Genomic DNA, 18,108 nt, shown 5'->3' with positions numbered 1-18,108 from the left:
GGTAATCCGAAAGTTTCACTTCCGTTTATTTTGGTTACAGGTGTCAACAATGTACATGACGCACACTGAAAATAAAATAAACACGACATTTCTCTACAGCATTTAAATGCCTGTTTTCATTTCGATTTGGAATATATTGTAGACGTGATGCTTAGGTAACTTTTATACGAGTTAAGTTATGTGAACATGTCTTTCTAGTTTCGTTTTTCATACTTTACCTTTTTCCTGACTATTAAAGTCAATTTGTTGTCTACTCTTCTACATGAAGTTAGCTTTTTTTTCAACAGCCAACTGTTATTTTGGTTTTCTTATTTGTCAGTTAATTGCAAAATTTGCCCATGTCAATTGTTGGTAAGAGATTTTTCTCTTGACTAAAGATTAAGACAGTGCAGAACTGGTAAGTGGTACTGTCCTAGGATGATAATTTGGTCTTAACGGTACATGGGAAAGTCCAAAAACGGGGTTATCTGGAATTTTATCCGATATCGTAAAAGTAAACACTTACATATACTATATAGCATTATTCTTACAGTATCATTGGTGTATTACCGTTATGGCTTTGCCGTTAGATCGAAGTTATTGTAATTTTTAGTGTTTTGTCCTCATAGGTTCGAACCCCACGTGGTGCCATTTTATAACCACATTTTTTTCCTTCTTGCTCTGTTTTTTTATCATTATTATTTATTTATTTTTCGTTTTCCTTTTTGATTTCTTCTTATAATATATGGTTTATAGTATATATTTATTTTTTATTTCAATTCTACTTTTTTGTATTTTTGATCGCAGTGTAATAAAATATTCGATCTCATAGTCATGTATGTATATGAAAAAAAAACGGTCAAACTTGTTTTTCTGGACAATTGACAGTTTTGAGGTAAAAAACGTGTCTTACTAGTAGTCGAACTTCTGCCTGTACAGGTAAAACACATTACTGTCACGGTTGCTCTACCTACTGCGCTAACAAGACATATGATAACATGCAGTTTTATTTTCATTTTTATAGGTTGTGGCATTGATCTGCCTCACCTATTTTTCGCATTGTTATTGGTCTTTGTTATGTAAACAAAGGCTCAAGTTATCATCCTAGGACAGTAGGTTAATGTGTTTACAAGTGTGTTGAACATGATAGTGGAAAAATGTCAACTCTGCCCTTTTACCAACTCGGCACGGGTCAACTCGGCACTTTACAAAAATATATAACATATTAACTTTGCTTTGCATGTTGTTAAGGTAAATGAATAATTAATAAGAAATATCTTATTATTATACATTGTACTTCTGCCGAAATAAAGTATATTTGGAAAAAAAAATGTTATTTATTTGTCTTGCAGATTCGATAAAATTAATATAGATCTAATAAAAATGTGTTACCTTAGATGCATTTTGTTTGTAAAGTAATATTCAAAAAAATTTGAAACAAAAACGTGTTTACTTAATATCATAAGCTTCTATATAAGCACTGTTTGCTCTTTGTTATATTTATAAACTCTCTTTGTCTCCACCAATTGACAGTCTCTTTATGAACTACGTAAATAACTGAGGTAAATCGAGTGAAAAAAATCAAGAGTTGTTTCCCTTCGCTTGTAAAAGAATGCAAATTATGTCCGATTTTAAAATTTATTACACCAATTAAAAGCTGGTGATCTTAGCTTCCTCTCAGTATATATTTCAACACATTGTTTTGACACTGAAGGTATTTAAATTTACAGTTAACAGTGTTAGAAATTAGGATTTGAATCCACTACTGGGATCCTACATGTTTACCGGACAATCAGTTTACCGGACAAAATCTATTCCTGTCAAATAAGGCTTTATTTTTTGCTTCGATTAAAAATCATCCGGTCTGAATGGTACACACACTTTCTATTTCAAAGTAAATAACAACAAAACCACTCTCAGGCAAATATTGTCGATTCAGTTCATTATTTACTAACATACTCTTTTGTTTACTAGTTACTCCAGGCAATGCGGGGAAATAATCTGTCCTGCGCATCCCCTATAATGAGGCCCTTAATGAGTTATTTTAGATAGGTTTTACTTTTAATTCTTCTCAATGTTACCTCAGGAGACAATCATAACATATTTTAATGATAAAAAGTAATTTTGAATTTCGTTCAAACAACATCTCGTTGTTGTTGTCTTTTACAAAGAAATGCAAATTAAAAAACATATAAGGAAACGGGTTACGCCCATGGGAGGAAACTACATGTATATAAATAAAATAGATTTTATGGCTTTTGCAACATGCTACATGATGACAAAACTGTATGACAAAAAACAGAATTCCATTTGAATATCAAAATGTTTAAGAATCATGAAGAATCAATATGTTAATTGAGTTAATAGTGTTAATTTCAATTACACCCCTATATTGGCCTCTTCGTAACAAGCATGGCTGCCGTGTCTATTTCTGTGACATACTTATTTTTTCCAGTATCTCAATTTTGCCATTCAAATTGAGTTGTCTACACGATTTTTTCCCTCTTTTAATGCCCTACTTTAAAGACACATTTCTACGGTCAAATGTTTAATTTTATGTTTGATAAAGGAATGTTTACTTATATTAAAAAGTCACAATTATTTGAGTAAAATTTCATTCTTTTTTATTATTTTAAATAAAAGTTACAGCGAAAAAACATCATATTTTGTCCGGTAATATATAGGATCCCAGTAGGCTGGTCGGACTACCAGATTGAAATATTCACTAGCCCAAAAGACATTTCACTAGCACAATTCATTGGTTCAAAACAGTTGTTTATATTGCGTCTGAAAATACAGTAGCCTGGTCGGGCTTGTTACTTTGAAAAATTGGTAGCCCGAGGAGAAATTTAGAAGTCAGGGGCTATAGGACTACTGCTAATTTCGAACACTGAGTTAAACCTACCACGAGTCAGAAATTCAGTGAGATACTCAATCGGTTATCTTTACTCGCAATTCTACTGATAAGAAAAGCCTGTCTGCTGCTAGTTCGGAAACTGTCAATCCTTGTATTATAGATAATTACAATTATCACAATAAATAGTGATAACACAAACCCAAATATTAATAATTGAAAAGTGGGCCGAGTTGACCCAGGGCCGAGCTGACTTGGGGGTCGAGTACGTTTTAGGGCCGAGCTGACCCGGATTCCATGATAGTTTACCCTCACAGCTGTAAGTCAGATTGAATTAATCCAGAGCACAATTCAGCCACCCCATCATTTGAGGAGAGGCTGTCGAGCAGATTACCAGTACTAGTTGCCTCACTTTCACAAGGAACTGATAACTTCTGTAAGTGCCAGAGCAGAGTCTGTGACAGTGCGAATAACCAGAAAAAAATGATTGATCACAATAAAAGTGACATGCATTGCCAACCAGGAATCGAACCTGGGCGGGTCACCCAGTTCACAGTCAATGCTCTACCTATTGAGCTTAAACCTGATGTTTAGATTGAAGTTTTAGGTCCTCATTGCACCTGATTTTATATGTCACAGGACAGGTATACTGAAGGCAAAATAGTTGAGAAACTCCAATAATTGTGTTTTGCAGTAAAATAGGCAATTTTAATGAATGTTCTAGTAATTTGATTCTTTAAATGATATTGAATTAATTGTTTTATCAAGTAATACTCAAAAATTAATTGTGAATAGAAAGTTGGAAATTAAAACAAGATAAATGTATGTGTGTTATTCTGGTATGGTTTAAATACAGTTCTGATCCAAAAATAAAATAACACAAAGGACAAAAGAAGTATTTTGTAAAAAGCTGCATATAATGTTTTGATAGCCAGGCTAGATAATAAAGTGGAAAAATAGTCCAACTAAGACTTGTAAAATAGAAATCAAGTTAATTTTGGATGGGTGATGAAGAATATTCTGACTACTCCACACATTAAGTCAAATATCAATGTCTAAACTTGATTCAGAGATATATTTTGTATTCTGAGAGAGGAAATATTACCCATACATAAAATACAAAGTAGCTCAATAGCCTTAAGGCAGTGTGAGGAACAAGGTGGGAAATGAGCCTAAAGTTTTTACTTTTCATTATTTTGTCCAGGTCAATGTTATTTCATGTTAGCAGCTATAACCTCAATTTTTGAGTGTGATGGGATTTTACCTTCTTTCAATCTCTATAGAGTATATTATTTGTAAAGATAAGGTTTGAACATCTCAAACTTTGGCAAAACTTATTGTGCCTGACTTTCCCCCAGGTGTTTAGGTTACTATGACTGGTGCATAATCAACTCCTTAATCTGTTTTGTTTAGGCATGTTTTACTATTTAAGATTTTGTTACTTGGTCGTCTTTGTATTATTCAAGCCACAGACATTTAGCTAATTTGTCTGGTCAATAATGGTTAACTGTTTTATGTATACAAGTATATAAATCACCATAACTTATTTACAGAGGTCAGCTTTAAATCATATCCAAGACAACTTCAAAATTCAGCAAGAGTAAGCATTCATTATACAGCTTTTAAATTCATTTTGCTATAGATTTTGACATTTTTTTAAAACTTTATTTCAGATACTGAGAAAATGTCTGGCCTGTTTCGCTGTGCAGGTGACATTTTGTTTGATGATCACCAACCTCTACCTGGACAGATTAGCAATGTTCAGTTGAAGAAGTTTTCTGAGACAAGCAATTTTCTACAACTGAAGCAGCCACTTACACGAGAACATCCATATTTTTTTGCTCAAATCAGGTCATTGGGTGAGTACATAGCATGCCTCGATGGTTAATTGGTTGAGACATTTCAATCAGTTATACATCTTTAATTTGGTCTTGTCCAATGACTGCCAAGAATCTATTTCTTTATTATTTGAACTAAACAATAATCTGACTAATTAGTTAAGTTTATTTACATGTCCATAAATTAGGAAGAAATATTATATTATCCTTAGGGGTATTTTCAATTGCAGGGAAAGAATATAAATATTATATGAATAAAAAAAGGACACATTATTCTCAGAAAAATAATTTACTATTTAAGAGCAAAAGTTTGCTTTCATATGAATAGAAAAGCAACAGGTATTAGTATAATTGGTAAATATGTTACATACATGATCATGATGCTGAATGATATAAGTAAAATGTTTTATTTTGTTTAAACTATTGCAAAATGTATATGGCAAATACGTGTTTTAAAATATTATACTTATCCTAAGTACTGAGTACAGTACCTGATTGAATTTATTGATGTAATTCTTCTTCATATTCAATTCAACCCTTAACCTACTGGAAACTACATGTAGTAGTCTGACCAGATTCTATACTGTTGGTCTCTCGGTTTTTGTGTTTTAACAAAAGCCCTGAATTTTTAAATGGACTGTTCTAAATTCAAATCAGTATGGGGTTATATATGTCAAGCACTCAGGAAATTTTAATTTATGTTATTTTTCACAGCACAACACAGTTGTATAACACTGGGTATAGCTGGTCCTGACATAGATAATGATGCCCATCCTGGACATTGGAACAACACTGTCGGTTTCCATAGTGATACAGGAAAATGTTTTTCCTCACATAATAGCTCTGCTAACACAAAAGGAGAGAAGTTTTCAATTGGTAAAATATTTAATCTCTTGCCGAAAATATATCAGATAGGTACAAAGACTGAAACATAGTTTCTTACTGCAATTTGATATTTGTTAAATTGTAAATGTTATTTTATACGGATGTTGGTCATATTTTGTTTTCAATCACAATTATTTAGCCGTATATCATTTGGATATATACTTGCAATGTATATATTAGAGAATGCTGCCAATATACATGTATGTTCTGCTTAAATAAATTATACCAATTTAGAATAAATGGGTTTTTTGGTTATATCATGTTTAAAGACTGATTTCACTTAACTTTTACTTGCTTTCAATAAAAATTGGATAGCTTTAGAAAAGTAAAGCATAAATAAAATGAAATGTAATACTAATAGAACCTCTTTTTGGTTGTGTTTTAAGTCACAAAAACACTAAAAGGTCAACTGTTGACTTTACTAGTGAAAGCAGCTTTCAGGTATCATTTTCTGTTTTGGTTCGGTACCTAGGTAGAACCAACAACTTGAGTAATCTTGCAGGATACCATTCTCATGAGAATGAATAATCTAAAGTCCCTGCCAGGATTTAAGATTGTTGTAATGCTTTAAACTCAGCAGCCTTAATCATCCAGCAATGAAGTCTGCTAATATACATGTATCTCTTGTGGACTATCACTTGTTCAGGAATAAGTGAATTTTCACTTACACTATACAATGCATTGAGTTCTTTAATTATGTTTGGTGTTTAGTATAAAAGATATTATGCTACAAGACCAATATATTACAAATTAAATTGAAATAATGTATTTTCTTTGGTTTTGTAGGAGATATGTTTGGGGTGATGGTGACCTACTTTGGAGAGACTATGTCAACTGTTCTGTTCATCAAGAATGGTATTCCAGTTGCAACTAGGTATAAGAAAGACTTAGAATTCAAATTCTCAATATACACATGTTATAGACAATGTTGGATATAATTTGGATTACCTTGTCTGTTATCCTTAGTGTATGAATATTTTAAATGTATTGTATTTCAAGGCCTTTTTAACCTATAGAACCTAGGAACACCAATAACATTTGGTGACAAAGCAAGGGTTTAGGTTTTATCAATTTATATTCAGTACATGTTTTATAGCTTGTCAATTGTTTTCCTGTGATTGATAATGAAAATGGCACAATTATGAAACATTACTTTTACCACGGTTAAAGTTGTACATGAATAGTTTAAGATCATAAAAAACTTTGCTGTTAAAGCTTTTAGTAACAGTACATCATTAGTTATAAAACTTATTTATACTTTATATTGTGACGCTTTTTGAGAGTAGGTCCCTTTTACACCGAAAAATATTGTTCGAAGGTCATTAATGTGACAGAAACCTTTGGATTTGAAAACGGAAGTTTAAACTTATGCTTGTGTTGATAAATATCGTGCTGCCTTTTATTTAACTACTGATGCTAGTGAAAATAACCTACATTTTCTGCTTTGTACATAGGAATCTATAGGTTAATGATTTTAGACTTACTGACTTGTGAAGACAATTGTTAATTAATTCTCTTTAATACACTTGTTACTATATATAGTAACAAAATTGCCTATGATTTCAACTGATTATGAGTGTCACGTGACCTATTATGAGTTTGCGGCCCGGGGCCGAGAACTAGTTATCAGCCCGCAGAACATGTGCACATGCACAAACTGAAACAATGACGTCATATTTTACGTCATCAAACAGTTAACTGTAAAAGTGAAAGTAGGTTGTCAGCACGAATTGCTTTATTTTTATTATGAGAGCTTAAGCATATTTAGTACAAACACATTTTTGTTACTTTTGAAATTTGAAGAAATAATATGACAAATTCATTCCGAAAAATTGAAAATAAAACTTGCTTCTAGATTCTACTGCTTTCAACACACAAACATTAAACATCTCTGTACAGAACAGTAGAAGAGTAGACAAGAATTTTAACGAAAGAACTTTGTTGTTGTATTTTCTAAAAAAAATGCTACTATTAGATCTACAAAGTGTATTAAAGACATTAATACACGTCAGAGTAGGGCGGGGAGGTGATAATCGGCCCTGAATGAATAATGGCCCTCGGGCTAAAGCCCTCGGGTCCATTATTCATTTTGCGGGCCGATTATCACCTTCCGGCCCTCTCCTGCCGTGTATAAACCTCTTATTATTTGCTGATTTTCAGGTATTTATTTGAGCCAGATTCCAGCAAGTTCTTGCCAACGTTATGCCTAGAGAATGGACCAATAGATTTAGGTATCATGTGGCCGCAGGCAGCTATTGGAATACCGAAATTTGATGAGGTACTTATTTAACCTATGTATTTGATATAGCTTTGTGAGATATGTTTTTATCACATGGCAGTGATTTTTTTTCAATGTTATGAAACCATTTACATGTAGTTTTTTTTATATTTGTATGTTATATGTGTGAAATATAAATTGTTATGACAATTCGAAAAATCGTTTTATCAGACTGTGATTATTTTGTTGATTTTTAGCTTTATGATATTGTGTGATAAAAAGAATTTTATAGGACTATAGAGTAGTCACGTTATAAGGTACTCCACTGAGGTTTAAAAAATAAAATTAGAATTTCTTTATTTTTTACATAGATCTTATATCTGGGAAACTTAAAATGGAAAATATAGTAAAAGTAAAGAAATATACTCTTAATAAATTGAAAATTTATTACTTTTGTATTTCTTAGTAAAATTTAAGATAAGTGTTTAAACACTTCATTTTTGGGTCATTTAGCTCATTAAAATGATTATTCTTGAAAAATTGAGTGTCAGAGGGAATGATCTGAAATTTTGCACACAAGTTACTCTGGTTCTACATGTAATCCACATCAAATGGTTCACAAATCTCAAAAAGTTATATCCAGTCATGCCATGCCAAAAAAAGATAATTATAAAGCCTTTAATGAAACCCATCTCAGAAATGGTATAGGTCTGTATGAAACAACAATGTGTATTTGGTCTCTCATATGTGTGAATTGCTCTTTGTTGCATTAGTTGTAATATTAATCCTTATGAAAATTGATATATTTTCATTTTCCAACATCAACACATGATAAATTAAAAGTTTTTCACGTCAAATGTAATAATGTTTGAGATGTTGTTACAATTTAATATTTTTGACAATTTCATCACTCATTTTGAGGTACACATTGTAAATGACAGCTTGTGTAAGTCATTCACAAATTCTGATAAAATCTTTTATACCAATAAATAGATTTTAACTAATCATGAAGAATGAAGATTTCCAGTTGAATACTTGTAGGTCAAAATACCTAAAAAAATACATTTAAAAATGAAATCTTAAAATTAATCTACATTTAAAAATGAAACATTAAAACTAATCTTTCTTTTTTTCAGAGAAACATGCTTAATTGGATTAAGGACACTGGGGTAAATTATGATCCAGCTAAGAACATGTTTACATATGACAAGAAAGAGCTTGAGGTCACGTTACAAAGTCCGGTTCCTCTTACCAGAGGTATGTAAGCATCATGTTGCTGAATCATACCATATTTAGTATTTACTAATTTACTTAATTATTTAATGACTAGAGTATCGTTTGGAAGAATTTTCATTTTAGACATTTGTTAAAACCTATAAATTTAAGTTCAGTTGTGATAAATGTTGAGCCCTTTTACATGATAAAGAAACTAATAATTGAACATATCTGCTATGGAATTTCACTTACATACTATTTGATTGACAAACAGAGTGCATTTATTGACAATTTGATCATTTTGGAAGCTGGCATAAAACTAGCAAGCAACTCCAACTTGTTGATTTTGTTGACTGGTTTCATATGTACAAAATTCGATCAGATTTTTATGATTTTTGTTCTCAGATTTAGTTCACTATGAGATGATAGTGATGGAAACATCTGATGGTGAAAGTCCTGCCGTTGGTCTAGCGACATGCAGCCCATTGATACCAACTCCAACATGTGTTCTTCTTAGAGATTTCTTTAGATGGAAAGCTGAGGGGAAAGGTATAATTTAAGTTTTAAAATGTAAAATAATATTATTGTTTTGGTTATGAAAATTGATTTCTGTACAGATTATTAACTATATGTCTCAGTGGCTGATTAATTAGTTCAGGAAATTTTGAAATGCTTAGTCTCTATTGGTACCACTGTTTGATTATTCATACAAAAAATATATTCTCCTTGTAACCATGATTTAATATCATACAAAATTGGTATTTTACTGTAATCATGGATTGATATGTCATACAAAATTGGTATTTTACTGTAACCATGGTTTAATATGTCATACAAAATTGGTATTTTACTGTAACCATGGATTGATATGCCATTCTAAAGTTTTATTCTTATTGTATCCATGGTTTATTATATCGTATAGATATTTTATTTTTACTGCATTCATAGAGACTCAGAAATTATAAATTTGCTTAATCTTTAATCACAATCAAAAGCAGTTCTTCAATTTGTAAATTTTGTATTCCAAAATGCAAGAAAAAAGCATTTCTTAAAGAACCAAAATAAAATAACAGAGTCTGAAAGAAATGGAATACATTTTTTGGCCTGATAGATAAACCTGTATTTTCTTGAAATATACTTGTTCTTCTAAAGAAAAAAATTAAATCACTACACCTGTATTTCAGACTTGAAGTGTCACGTAGGTCAAAGAATCGGGTTTGGAATTCACTATAATCCAGCAGAAGTGTCAAAGCCAGATTTTGATGATAAAAAGCAACAATTAGTCTTATGTTTTGTTACTATGGATATGCAAATTGTGTTCTTTAGAATGATGATACAACCCTCAGGTGGTTTCTATCCTTTAATTGTAATGACAAGGGCAGGTAAATCTTGATTTGTTTTATTTTCTGTAGGCCCATTATGACTCAGAAATGCTTAAATTTGTATTTGTAGAAAGCTTTTTATTTTTGTGTGTCTTATCATAGTTTAAAAAAAGAAACTCAATTTGGCCAATTATCTGAACCATCTTTTGCTCCTGTTGCTTTTTGGCAATTTTTGGCAATTAGTACATTTATAGTGAGTTAGTATTTTGTATGGAAGTCAAAATACTACTTTGTTTACATTTTGCTACTTTTATAACAAATAACTTCACATTCCGTGCTACTTTCTTCAGGTGATAAGCATCTAAATTGTTCTTAAACCATTATTTAAATGCTATAAAACGTCTGTTTCTCATTTCTTTAGAAGAACAACTTTTCATTTTTGAGGCATAATGTGCCTTTAACCCTAACTTGCTGAATCTCTTAAATGGTCTTGGCTGGCTCCCATTTCTGGGGATAATCATTATCAATTTTGGGTATATCAAAAATGTTAGATAAAGTACATTCATGTTCTTTTGATATACTTATTGGGAGAGTTTTACTAAAAAAAGTGTCTGCAGTATGTAATTTAACATACATGTACATGGATTACATTATAATTACTACACTTTTTGCTTAAATTTTGCATGACAAGTTTAATAAACAAATTAATTAATATAGGTATTGTTAAGAAATTCTCAATGCTTTTCAAGTTTTGATATTATAAGACTGGAATAAAAATCCGGAATGTGGTCTAGAAAGTGATTAATAAAAGTTCTTTTTTTTTAAATCATGCTGAAATGAAAATTAAAAAAAATATATAGCTTAGATGATTTTATATATAAATCGTGTAAACTTTATGTATTTCAGCTTCAAAGGTCTCCCTAGATTTAGAGACAAATCGTGACCTAGGTCAAGAAAGTACACGTTCCTTGCTAGATGATTTGTACCAAAAAAAATTGACAGATGCTCAACATATGATACAAGTAGACAATGAATACAGAGGTATATTTATAAATGTGTATTACTCTATAAAAATTAGATAATAAGTCTGTCTGGAAAGTAAGTCTTCTTGAAAATAAGTCACCATTTCTTCAACATGGTCATTATGCAGTATATGAATTAAATAATTATTATTAATTTTCTGAGAATGGATGGCTTATCCTAATTTATTAAGACACAGTTGCCTGACTGATTTCCTTTTGTTGTACACTTGTTCATTGTATATCAGTTTTTCATGTACTTGAAATTATAACGTATGCTTAGTAAAATAAAAAAATTATATTTGTCTGCAGAATTAAATAAAGATATGTTCAGGAAGTCAGATGATGTTGAGCTTGTGGTGGGGGAGAGCTATTGTGAAGTCAGTGTCCCCAAGGACAAGAGAAGAATTCATGTGATACAGTTCAATGACAGTCTAACCATAGAACATTCATACTTTTGTGCTCAAATTGTTAAACTAAGTAAGTCAATATAATACATATATAAGTTTCAAGTAAAGTTAAGCTTACACAGGGGCCATTCTTTGATTGGGCAGTCATATTGCTGAGTTTTAGTTTAAACTTATATGATTGCACTTATTTGTATCAAGTTGTGGGGAAAGTTTGAAGCTTATTTGACAACATTCTGGACTTCCTAGAGCTTTTATTTCCTTAAACCATGCAGGGCTTAAGGCTATTACTCACATAAAGCCTAATTGCTTTACATAAGCTATAATAGCAAACAGTTGAGAAAAAAGTTTCTTAAAACTTATGTTATTTGTATATATTATATAATTAGAAGGTAGATATATACCCAATAAGAACAACTTGTGTTTGTGCGTGCAGGTGCATGTTTGTGTTCATGTGTTTGTTTATCTTAATGTATGATAATCTTTCAATATTTATGTAGATGACAAAACAAATTCTTCAAATAGCAAAAGCTATGTAAGATCCTGGAAATATTGAATAAAGATTCAAGTACGCAAAGAATTATGAAATGTCACTATAATTCATGTACATTTCAAGAACGTTTCTACTACAGACAAAGTCTATTTATAGCATTTATATTTGTTTGCAGATGAAGATTCTGTGATAAGCATAGGTATTGGTGATCATAAATTCCCACTAAATAAACATCCTGGTAAATGTCCTCTATCCACGGGATATGTGTCCCGTGACGGGAAAATGTACTGCAACGAAAAGGCAAATGGCAATATAGAAGGTGAAAGATTTAATGAAGGTAAATGTACAATTTTTTTTATTTTAATGCCTTTATTGTAACCTTCTGGACGAAAAGTAAACAAAGATATGAAAAAGGATCAGTGGGATTTTGTTATGTTTAGCTTTAACTTTATGACTGAAGTGTATAATTAAAGCTATTTTTTAAGTGTCTAGTCAGCATAGTAGTATTTTGTATTGTCATATGAATTACCATAAGAATATAAAAAAACAATGTGATTTTACACTTTAAGAAATTTTAAAGTATATTTTGCCAGCTAAGCTTTACACAATTTTGATGATGTCATTCCCACTGTAATGAATCAAGTTGTAAACTCACATGCTACTATTTTACAAAAAATAAGAAAAAATGATTTTAAAGTTTTTATGCCTCCACTTAGATGGGAGGTTAGCATATAGATTTGCTTTTGTCTGCTTGCCAATTTTTTCCTGTTGTCAGGCTTTCCTTCTATAGACTGACAGAAGTTTGGAGTGTAGGAGCATTGTATAGAACATTTCTCCCTATTTCTTTACATACTACAATTTACTTTATTAGTAATTTTTAAGAAAGAGAATCAAACATAAACTGCTATTATATAATGTTTAGCAGAAATTTGGCAGAGCCTCATTACTACCATATTTATTATTGCAGGTGATATTGTTGGTGTAGATGTAACTATCTTTAATGATAATGGAGACTCGGTAGTTTTATTTATAAAAAATAATCGTCCTGTTGGGATGCGTTATGTAACAATTAAACATGATGAATTATTACCAACAATATCATTGTGCGGGAATGGTTATGATGTGAAACTGAACGTCTTCTGGCAGAATCGACTTTCAGAGGGACCTAATATACATGTATTTGTAAGAATTGTATTTATTTATTATCATTACAAAAGTTATTTGTCAATATAATACACATGTATTGCTTCTTTAGGAAATGTTATCTTACTTATCTTTTTCTAAAATAAGTCACATAATATGAATGATGTCAATGTTATTCACTACAATAAAAAAAAAATGGTGCTAAATGATAATGTTAGCTTTTAATCCTTTTAATTTCTTAAATCTAATTGTATAGCTTCCATATTGTTAACTGTCCTTATCAGACGGTACAAACATGTAGGTCAGGCACTTTATTAGTGGTTAAGGTTAATTACTTTCTGTTCCAGTCGGTTAAGGGTTAGTTTTCAAGTTTTATTTTTGAACCAAAATTGAAATGTAATATGCAAGAGAAAGAAGCAAACTTTAGCTGCTAGTATGTTTGTGTCTGGCTCATATTTATTGTTCAGTGCATCGGTAACTGAGCAATACCTTGTAAAAGCTGTAAACAGTTACCCTCCATCTGGGTATTCCCATCAGTACCAGCAACCAGTCTTTTATAAGTTGAAAAATAAGAATATACAAACAAGAAGATAGTGGGTGTTTCATATAGATATGTGTTTTAATTACAGTGTAACCTAGGAAACTGGTGTTTGCCACCAGACAGTAAAATAGATGAGCAAACAAATATAGTTACAGTCAAGGACCATCTGAAACCTGTCTCGTTACAATGTCCAGCACATTTAAATGAATGTAAGTACATATAACCTTAAGAACATAACCATAATATTAGCAATATTGATTTTCATTTTACATAAACTTAATGCATGTCACTCTGGTGGCTAAGTAGTGTAAGTTGCTGATATCAAATCATTTGCCCCTCAGTACTATGGATTATTATAGCACTGGGCCATCAATTCAAAAATTTTGATGTTGAAATTCAACAACATTCTCCCCTTAAATATAGTTGAACTGCATATACCTGCCACTAACAGGATCCTTATTTTTTTATCCTTATAATGCAAATCATTATCAACACATGATTATTTCACAATTGTGTATATGTGCAGCGGAAATTGCCTGAAATTCCACCAAGACCCCAACAAGGGAAAACCGCATGAAAATTCTCCCTACTAGAGGTTTCTTCAAAACAGAGACAGAGCTCTTTTCAATCAGGGATTTAGATTGAAACTATGCGAAGAAGCTATCCAGCTAGCTAATGGAAGATTGGTGGTTCTACTCAGGTTCCCAGTTAGAGAGTTGTGTAAGAAGGTGCTGCTGAGGTGTTCTTCCACCAGTAAAGCTAGAAAATACCTGATATGATCTTTACAGTGTTGGTGTGTCTTAATCAGCTCAACAAAACATTTATTATGGCTCTCTTGTTATGAACTATGACTAAAATATTACACATGTGATGATAGGTATTAAGATTTTTTAAATAGTGTCAGTCATTTGATTGGTACCACAGCAGAAAAAAAGTGTGATCAGTATTTCTGTAATTTATTACATATTTACATAGAAAATGGTTTACTTTTGTTATTAGGTTCTTTTCTGTAACCTTCCTATTAAACCCTACATCCGGCTTAACACATTCTTTCCTAGATATAAATATAATCTGTCATTCCCAACAAAGATTCATCCAAAGAAACATGACTTTTACATGATTGTTGAGAATAACCACATTATTCAATTTAACATATTTTTTACCATGACTTTTCATACTTTAACATTGACATGTTGTTTTACAGTTTTCAATCATTTTGAGATTGAGATATTAGATGAGTTTGGAAATGGTAACCCCCCTCCACCAATCATAGCCTTGACGGCAGCTGCGACTAGTGATAATCAAAAAGATATAAATTCAAACTATAGAATTGAATACCTCAGGTTCTGGGCTGTTGGAGAAGGTAAATATGATAACTGTCTTTTTACTTGTTGTTTATTTCTGGCCTTAGGCACTTCAATACCTTACCAAATAATCGACAATCATTTTTTAGGGGAATATAAATTCACAGAAGGTCAATGCTTCAAAACCTGCAATTTTAGTCATTTGATTTGTTTAGATATTTATATTGATTTTACCAGATGTTTGTATTGTTTTGGTTATTATATATGTTTTTCAATATTTTCAGCGGAGAAGTCAGTGAAGGTCGGGGATTTAGTTGGTTGGGGTATGTTAATGCCTACATCCCAGATCGATAAAGTCGACAGAATGGTGATATGTTACCTCACAATAAATCGCAATATAGCATTAACACGAGTAATGTTTGAACCTCCTGGCGGCCTCTATCCCATAGTCGTACTGCCTACAGATGGTGGGTATTTATACATAATATTTTTACACTAATGATGTATGAATTTTTTTTTTGCAAGTTCAAATGTACATTCTTGTTTGTTTATTGTCTGTGCACTGAGATAGCTGACATTCATTGTTGTCAGTGTACCAGTAAATTGTAATCATGGCCTTAGGAAAGGAGGGGGCCAGAAATTAGCCTTGCTTGTTGTTGTTGTCTGTGGATATGTCCAAATTGCAGTGTCAGGTCTTTTGCAGAGCAGGGCCATAACCAGGATCTTTGAACTCTTAAAGCAAAAATAGTCCCTGCTGTTCATTGTGGTCAGGGAATGTTGTTATAATTGTCTTGTGTATAAGTACTATTTAGTGTATTATATTTGTTCATATTATCAATTATTTTCATTTTTGTTTTACAGTGAATAGAGTGAAACTTGAATTTTCTGCTGTTCATATAACAGAGCATCCAATTTCTGATGAACTCGTAGAAAATCTGTTGTCAGAGGCAGAGGACATTTATGAACGAGAACAAGAATTCTTACGCACAAATAAAAATAAAGACATTGATGACTTTGATATAGATAGATCAGCATTATTAAAACCACTTCCGCAGCAGACGGATAAAAATTCTGACGGAGAAACAGACAAACATACAGAGAAAAATGAACCTCAATTAAGAAATGTTGTAATGAAAGCCAAAGGTGTAGATAGTGTTCAAAAGGCAGTGAAAAATTACAGGAATAATAGTCAAACAGATAACCAATCCAAGGCTTGTGTGATTTTATGATACCAGATTTATATACGAGTTTAGCTAGGTCAAATTTTACTTATTTAATAAAACATTGGTGGGTTAATTATGTAATTTCTGATGATGATCATCAGGTTACTGTAATATGAGATTATTTTTTTCAGATCTGTAGTGAGGAGGATTTGCTTGAGGTTGAATAATTTGCTTGAGGTTAAAACAGTTTTGGGTTGGGCTTTTTGTGTTGTTTATTTGTTTTTTTGTTAATCAAAATACCATCAGTTTCCAAAATTAGATCTCACAGACAATGCTTTTAATGCATAATCATTTACTAGCAAATTTTTTTAACTTGTGAATGAAACTTGATTTTCATTTCACAAATATATATTTTTATTCAGGAACATTTCACTAATATATATATACGAGGGTTGTCCCAAAAGTCTGTGACAAATTTGATAGACAGTTCATTTTTAACGCCAATAGATAATAATTCACACATATAACCGTTAAGTTTATTATTTAACATTACAACAAATCATTTACAAAATATTTACTCTAGTTACTTAGAAATTTTCAGTATTAACGACATTGGTTTGAGTTGCCGGCGCACGTCAAATAATTTGCATTTTGTTATGAAAAGGCTAAAATTAATAACATATATTTCAAATATCTGATGATGTGTCTGCACAATGTCAAGTTGACTTCCTCTGCTGCTATGTTTACATCATCCCAAAAACATTTAGTTAAATAACTTAAAAAACAAACAAGATATAGATAAATGAAAATATCTCATAGAAAATAGGAAAGTTAAAATGGCGACGTTTGAAGAATTTGCGACGCAGTGAACAGGTCATTCATGTTTCTTGACTATTTTCGAGATGACACATGTTACAGTTTTCAACAAATATACCAAATAGAACAATTTAGCAACATATCCTGAGCATTTGTTTACTAAAGGCATGAACTGAACCAGAGTTCTGCACTACAAAAAGCGGAAAAAAGGAAAACAATGATAGGAAGACTGATCTCCGTCGCCTTTTTCCTACAGCTAAAAGCAGGTGCAACAATACCGGAAGTTTTCGTATAGCAAACATTAATGTATGCCATCCAGACATTCAACAGATATTAACAACCAGGTGATTTAAGTCTGTAATTGACATTTTATGGGTAAAGCTGTACCATTTTTGCGTTGTAAGCCATTGAGAGTATTTGAGAAATGCGCCTTATATAGATTTAACGCCGTCTTTGACATTTGACTTGTGCTGCGATTCAGATAGTTGCCATGGTATTTACGGCATATGCTTGTTATTTGTTGATATTTTTCTATGTAAATTTGTAGAAATGTTTCAATTATATGGGTTTATAACATATAAAAATATCAAATTCGTACCTTTTTTATTAAGCTTTTAAACAATCTTGTCACAGAATATTGGGACAACCCATGTATATTATTATTCAGGAACATAAGCTATTGGTCAGTAAACCTAGTTTCTCCATCATCATAGACTATTATTTCTACTAGAGCATAACCAGCCCAAAATCATCCTTGTAATATCTTAAGATTTAAAGAAAAGTACATGTGTATATAGTGTAATTTGACACTAGCCTGTACCCCTCCTCCTACACTCTACTCTCACAGACATCATTGTCCTTACCCCCAAATAATTTGATGGGTTTGCATGTAAATCTGTTTTTGTATGAGT

At 31.5% G+C, this 18,108-nt stretch overlaps 1 protein-coding gene across 1 annotated transcript; it reads left to right on the top strand.

The window, feature by feature from the left end:
* On the top strand, window positions 1-17,128 carry LOC132760082 (uncharacterized). The gene is made up of 16 exons (XM_060751974.1): window positions 1-155; window positions 4,507-4,692; window positions 5,386-5,547; window positions 6,343-6,430; window positions 7,717-7,834; window positions 8,911-9,031; window positions 9,395-9,538; window positions 10,174-10,371; window positions 11,218-11,352; window positions 11,643-11,810; window positions 12,406-12,567; window positions 13,198-13,412; window positions 14,003-14,123; window positions 15,119-15,277; window positions 15,503-15,685; window positions 16,080-17,128. The coding sequence occupies exons 2-16, from the start codon at window positions 4,518-4,520 to the stop codon at window positions 16,445-16,447; spliced, it is 2,517 nt and encodes an 838-aa protein (XP_060607957.1). The 5' UTR covers window positions 1-155; window positions 4,507-4,517; the 3' UTR covers window positions 16,448-17,128.
* Window positions 17,129-18,108: the final 980 nt, after the last annotated feature.

Source organism: Ruditapes philippinarum, unplaced genomic scaffold (genome assembly GCF_026571515.1).
Source record: "Ruditapes philippinarum isolate M1 unplaced genomic scaffold, ASM2657151v2 ctg1277_1_1_1_1, whole genome shotgun sequence".
NCBI lineage: Eukaryota > Metazoa > Mollusca > Bivalvia > Venerida > Veneridae > Ruditapes > Ruditapes philippinarum.
Note: the sequence above shows the minus strand (reverse complement) of the source record. Positions and strands in the feature narration are given on the sequence as shown.